The following is a 6,623-nucleotide window of genomic DNA, read 5'->3' as shown; positions in this document are numbered from 1 at the left end:
GTTGTCCGTTTCCGTTCGAGCTCGTCGTTGTTCATTTCCGGTTAGTTGGTTTTAGTTTCATTTTTGTCCGTAATTTGTTTGATATTTTCGGATATGAAATTAGATATGTTCGATATTAATTTCATGTTTATCATTTTGTTGTTTTCTTCAGTTTGTTTCATTTTTCTTGTTTATTTTTATGTAGAAATTGTTAGTTTAATTATAATATTGTTAGATTTAAATTGAAGTTCAATTAATTATTTTTTCAGTTTATTTTATTAATTTAAAAGGATTTAGTTTTAATATAGAAGAGTGTTAGTTTAAATCGTTTGAATCCGTCTTCTTTGTTGTTTAATAGAGATTTAATTCGTGTTCATTCTTTGTTTGAAGTTCGTTTTAATCCAGTGATTCAATGTGAGTTTACACAACTGACACGCTGGTTACTGTAAACTGAAACATGAAGCATGAATACGAAAATGAAGAATTGAAGTTCTAAATTTATTTTAATTATATTCTGAATTTTATTTGTATATATAAATTATTTAGCTTACTCTAATCAGAATCATGTAGCTGTTTAATATATATAGTGGAACATCTGACGATAGCTTAACGGACGAACTATCTATATATTGCCTAAAAATAAATAAATGGTGTAGTAACTCTGTCTAGTTAATTCGTTATTGTTGGATGATTACCATGTCTCAAAAAGCACGTTAGTTCATCAAACGAATAGACCATTTCGGAACTTGTAGGAATATTTTTTAGTTAAATATTATTGGTTAATTTCAGCATGTAAATGGTCTAGGATTAAAATTAGATTGCTAAGTTTTTTTAATTTGACAAACTGTGAACATGCCTAGTATAATGTAACTAGGTAGTAACATGTGAATAAGATGACCTAAGTCTAGTTTTATGCCATACACGTTGGGCCTGGGCCCGCATTGGCAACGGACTGTCCTGATTGCATCATTTTCAGATTTTATGAATCATATTCGAAACCCAACTATAACAACTCAAACATGTAAATAAATTAAAACCTTTTCTCTTTCATTTTGTAGAGACAAAATTTAATACAGAAAAATGTAAGCGTTTTAAGATTGTCTTTTTAAAATAAATGAGATGAGCCTCGCCCAATAAAATGCATAAATAGCGGGGCCCTCAATAAATGTTTAATTGAATACTTAGATTTCGAGATGGGCCGTTTAGCAAATTTCACGGCCTTCTCCAAAGTAATAAAGCGTTAGATTCTTTAGGCACGATTTTAATAATACTACATTCCTAAACTCGGGTGCACATTTATGCGACCCAAATCCAAATCTCAACGGATTCAAAACGTGTCAACAACCATAGGTGCATTGATTGCGATGTGGTTCGAAACGCATTTTCATGACGTTGTAATTCTAAAAATAATAATAATAAAAACGGTTTAAAGTTGATAAAAGCACATAAACTATAATATGTATTAAAAATCAGATATCTAGCCATTACAACAGTTTAAGCGACCGTGCTAGAACCACGGGATTCAGGGGTGCCTAACACGTTCCCTCGGGTCAACAGAATTCCTTACTTAGAATTTTTGGTTCGCAGACTTCATTTGGAAAGTCGAATATTTTCCTCGATTTGGGATTCAATCGGTGACTTGAGACACCATAAATCTCCCAAGTGGCGACTCTGAAATAAATAAATAAATCCCGATTCGATTGTCCTTTAATTAGAAAAAACTCCCTTCCGTGCCCCTTCGGGGGCGGCGCAGGCGAAAAAGGAGGTGTGACAATGATGCCGTCTAGCAACACTCCTTAACGACCGGATAGAATGAAGTATACAATTTACTCTCAAGAACCAGTAGAAGAATAATGTAGTAATTCCTTTTGTCCTTATAGCTCTGGGTCACCCTAAGATATGGTTCAACTGTCAAATCCTAATAGGCGACCAACTATGTGTTCATGTCAAAAAAAATCGACCGTTGAATGACCTAAGAATCTCTTTTCTTCTTTTATTCAATTGCCCTGACCAATGTCTTAGTTGGGTCGTTTAAAATTCATGACAACATGGAGCTTAAACTCATTACCAAGAGTTGACAAATTCCATCTTGATCAATTACTAATTCTACAAGCATTTAATCATATCTAATATCCTTTCAACTATGCCCTATGGCCATTGGTGTCTAGTATCAAAGCGCAATAAATAACTTGTCAATTACTATGACGATCTTAGGTCAAAGAAATTCTTAAATCACATTCTTCAAGAGAATATCCTATTAACAGTTTATGGTAATTCTAACCAATAGAAATTATCCAATGAGTCGGTTCAATGATCATACCTCTATATGCATCATCTATCTATGTGATTTAGTTAATGAGATCAACTAATCTTTATCCTATAGAGATAATCACATAAATATTGACTAACCAGATTACTAATGTCCAAATTAATAATCCTACGATCAAGAACAAATTTAGATTAAATTATAAGAAACTTCACTCTCATTATCATGATCTCTATCACAATGTTAAATCTCAAAATTTAATCAAGGACCTTATCAAATTAATCAAGCAATTAATAGCAATGATAAAAGAATTAGGGTTGTGCACGGATCGGATCGGATTTAGCACATTTCGAATTCGGATTTCGGATTTCGAATTCTAGAAAATGCAATCCGAATCTGATCCGAATTATATCTGATCAGATTGGATTTTAAAGTTTGGATCGGATCGAATTGTATTATTATGCCTCAAAGTTGCAAACTAATATATATATTTTATTTGTAAAAGAGGTAATACATTAAGAAAAATACATGTTTATGCAATTATGAGGGTACTATGGGGCCAATATAGCTAAATCCAACAATTGTTAAGGCAATAACTTGGAGGAGGATGTAAAAGAAGTACTGACTATCCAAAATTAAAGTGTAGTATTTATATATGCCCTAATAATTTCAGATTTCGGATCAGAATAAAATATACCAATCCGAAATTTTAATAAACATAATCCGAAATCCGATCCAATCCGTAATTCGAAATTGAATGGATCGGTTTGGATTTTGGATATCCGACCCGAATGAACAGCCCTAAAAAAATATCAATTGCCATATATTTTTATATCAAATGACGTTAAAAAAATATGTTCAAATTATCAAATATGAGATTGGATCTAGTGCATATATACTATATCCATCTCCCACTTGAAGTAGAACCAATCGCTTTTGTACTTCATTTCTCAATTTTTATTTGTGCTTGACAAACTCCTTTGCTTCAAGAGCTTTAGTGAATGGGTCTCCAATATTTTCCTTTCCATCAACCTTTTGAATCTTGACGTCTCCATGTTCAATGATCTCTCTTATCAAGTGATACCTTCACAGAACGTGTTTGGATTTTTAGTGTGATCTTGGTTCTTTTGCTTGAGCAATGGCTCCAGTGTTGTCACACTAAATGGAACTGCACATTCTATTAGGAACCACACCAAGTCCAGTTAAGAACTTTTTCATCCATGTAGCTTCCTTAACAACTTCACTAGCTGCTATATATTCTGTTTCAGTCACTGAATCAGCTACTGTAGCTTCTTTGGAACTTTTCCAACTCACTGCACCATCACTTAAGGTGAATACATAACCAGAAATAAAATTGCTATCATCTCTATCTGAAGAGAAACTTGCATCAGTATAACCCTCTAAGTTTCAACTCAGAATCTCCATAAATGAGGAATTGGTTTTTAGTCCTTCTTAAATACTTAAGAATGGTCTTCACCACCCTCCAATATTCCTTACCAAGATTTGCCTGATATCGGCTAGTTATTCCAAGTACATAAGCCACATCAGGACGTGTACATGTCATGATATACATGATAGCTCCCACTGCACCAACGTATAGGATCTTACTCAGCGCTCTCTTTCTTCAGGTGTTTTAGGACAATCGTCCCTACTGAGAGTGATTCCAGTGCCTATTGGTAGATAGCCTCTTTTGGAATTATCCATGTTATACCTTTTCAAAATGGTGTCAATGTACAAAGACTGGAAAAGTCCAAGCAACTTCCTTGATATATCTGTATAGATCTTTATTCCTAATATATAAGGTGCTTCTCCCAAGTCTTTTGTTGAGAATTGTTCATATACCTAAATCTTGGTACTTTGCAATGCCGGTATGTCATTCCCTATGAGCAATATATCATCAACATACAGTACTAAGAATATAATTGTGCTCCCGTTAACCTTTTTGTACACACAAGGTTCTTATTCGCATCTAACAAAATTGAACTTTTGAATGTCTTGTTAAAGTGAATATTCCAACTTCGAGAAGCTTAGTTTAGTCCATAAATGAATCTTTGTAGCTTGAAAATTTTATTATGATCAGACGAAGATGTGAAACTTTCAAGTTGTGTCATGTACACATCCTCTTCTAGGTCACCATCTGTTTTCACATCCATTTACCATATTTCATAATTATAGTATACTACTGTAGCAAACAAAATCCGAAAAATTCTAGTCACTTCAACACTTTTCGGCTTCCCTTGAAAAATTCCTTGATTTCTCTCCTGCCAGTACACACTACCAGCCAAAGTCATTCTATAGATCTCAGACGTGGTTTTCCTTCCATTTGCATCTATTAAAGTTATTGTTATCAAGATCCACACGCTAGAATTAGGCACCTTGTTTTCATTTAATTTAGAGCTAATTAATTTCTGTAGATTCGAGGGATGCATTCCTTTTCATCTATGCTTCTAAGCAAACGAATGATATTTGACGCCGCAGCATATCGCATTTCTTGTTCACTTAAGCACCCCCCTCCTCCCCCCCCCCCAACAAATGTTCTATAAAAATATATACATAGGCCGCGTTTTATCCACCTATAAAAGGTCGGTAAAATCAGTTAGGAGGTTCATACTCTCTTTCTGTTCGTTGCTCCACTTAACTGAAATTAAACTATTTCGATTCCTGAGAGAGGTAAGAACCAAGAACTAGAGAGGAAAACACAAAGCAAAAGGAAGAAAGAATGAAGCGAGCTTCGTCTTTGCCCATATTGTACGTTCTTGTTAATCCTTTCCTTTTTTCCTGACTTCTTTTGCTTTACACTAATTCTATTTCGCTCTCTTCTGCTCCATTCTGTTACTATGGCAGGAAAACTGTTGAAGGAACTCATCACGTAGATGCCAATAACAAAGGGAAAGCAATACTTGAAGATGAACTAGATGACGATGAGATCATTGACTCCGAGAAAATTAGCGAACCTGTCATATGCAAAACAATAGAAAAATGGGAACCCACTTCACGAGGTAGAGTACATTACATTTTCTCCTCCTCTGTTTATCTCTGTCTTTTTTCTTCCTCCCATCTGGTATCAAGAATGTGGTTTTTGGGGTAATATAATCCTGATTCCCACCAGAACTAGGGAATTTGCTGTTTTCTTGACACTTTTCAGTATCCCATCAAATTCAGTAATTGTTTGAAGTTCTTGGTTGCCCAGGTTATAGAGTGTTAATTCTGGTTTAATGTGTCAAGATTCTCATTACTTGAATTTTCCTGAGTAAATTCATCTCATTGGATTATGCATAAAATTGTTCTTAAACTCGTTATACTTCAGATCATATTATTAGAAACTTGAGTCAACGTGTTTTGAGCAGGGGAAGAGTTTTCTTGGGAAAAACAGGGTATATGGAGGCGTGAGCAGAAAAACAGAGCAGCTAAATTAGAGAAACAGCTAAAAGCAAGATGGGCCGTAGACGGGCTAATTGAGGAAGAGCTGAACCGTTTTCGGGCCCAATACAACACAGCTATTGTCCCAACCAAACTCAAGGATGTGGCCCAATTAATCATGCCTAAATGGACTCCTTCACCAGAACTAGCCACATTAACTTGGTTAGGCGATTGGCGGCCCTCCACAATATTGGATCTTCTTCGTCACTTGGCTCACTCATCTGCTTTAGAATCAGTTGCCATTGAGGTGGCGTTACCACAATTGATCAACGAGTTTCGTATTGAAGAGGCAGTGATTGATGAGGAAATGGCTGAAATCCAGGCTAATTGTATCTTCCATTTACCATTTGGCCCAAATAAGGCCCAAAAAGGTGAGAGTCCAATGACTTGCATTCAATCTGAGTTTAAGAAGATCCACAGGGTTATTACTAAGGCCCAAAACCTAAGGCTAAAGGCAATGGAAATGGTGGTGAAGAAAGTGTTAAGCAGAACAGATGCAGCAGAATTCTTGGTTGCATTTGCTGGAATTCAAGACTTAGTTCACCAATGGGCTACGCAACAGAAAATGCGCAGAGGTCCAGTTTCTATACGTACTAAAGCCCTGAAATTTGGTAGCCCACTGAAGCAATAAGACGGCCCATGATCCAACTTAGAGCAGTTCTGACTCAGTAAAATAGGCCCATTTGAGTAAGGAGAATCATATGATGATTGATGCTTTTCCAAATTGCAATTAAGTACTCGGTAGCACTTTTGGGGGTTGTGTACGTTTAGGATTTTCATTGTTTCTTTTGGAATGGTGCCTCAACTTTAGCCTTAGCTTTTTATGGGCAGAAGCTTTTGAGCTGTACTCTTAAAAAATCTTGTATAATTGCGTATATACTTCTAGTATTTCAATTCCTAACACTTGAATGCTTTTGTATACGTATTAATATTTCAATCCTTGGCTTGTCCTTTTTAT

At 35.3% G+C, this 6,623-nt stretch overlaps 1 protein-coding gene across 1 annotated transcript; it reads left to right on the top strand.

Moving 5' to 3' along the window:
- Window positions 1-4,858: 4,858 nt before the first annotated feature.
- On the top strand, window positions 4,859-6,532 carry LOC104231831 (uncharacterized). The gene is made up of 3 exons (XM_009784891.2): window positions 4,859-4,993; window positions 5,090-5,244; window positions 5,593-6,532. Exons 1-3 carry the CDS (start codon window positions 4,965-4,967, stop codon window positions 6,294-6,296), a joined length of 888 nt encoding a protein of 295 aa, XP_009783193.1. The 5' UTR covers window positions 4,859-4,964; the 3' UTR covers window positions 6,297-6,532.
- Window positions 6,533-6,623: the final 91 nt, after the last annotated feature.

The sequence above is a fragment of the Nicotiana sylvestris genome, chromosome 3 (assembly GCF_000393655.2).
Source record: "Nicotiana sylvestris chromosome 3, ASM39365v2, whole genome shotgun sequence".
NCBI classification, from domain to species: Eukaryota; Viridiplantae; Streptophyta; class Magnoliopsida; order Solanales; family Solanaceae; genus Nicotiana; species Nicotiana sylvestris.
The sequence above is the reverse complement of the archived record's forward strand: the minus strand, read 5'-3'. Positions and strand labels throughout refer to the sequence as shown.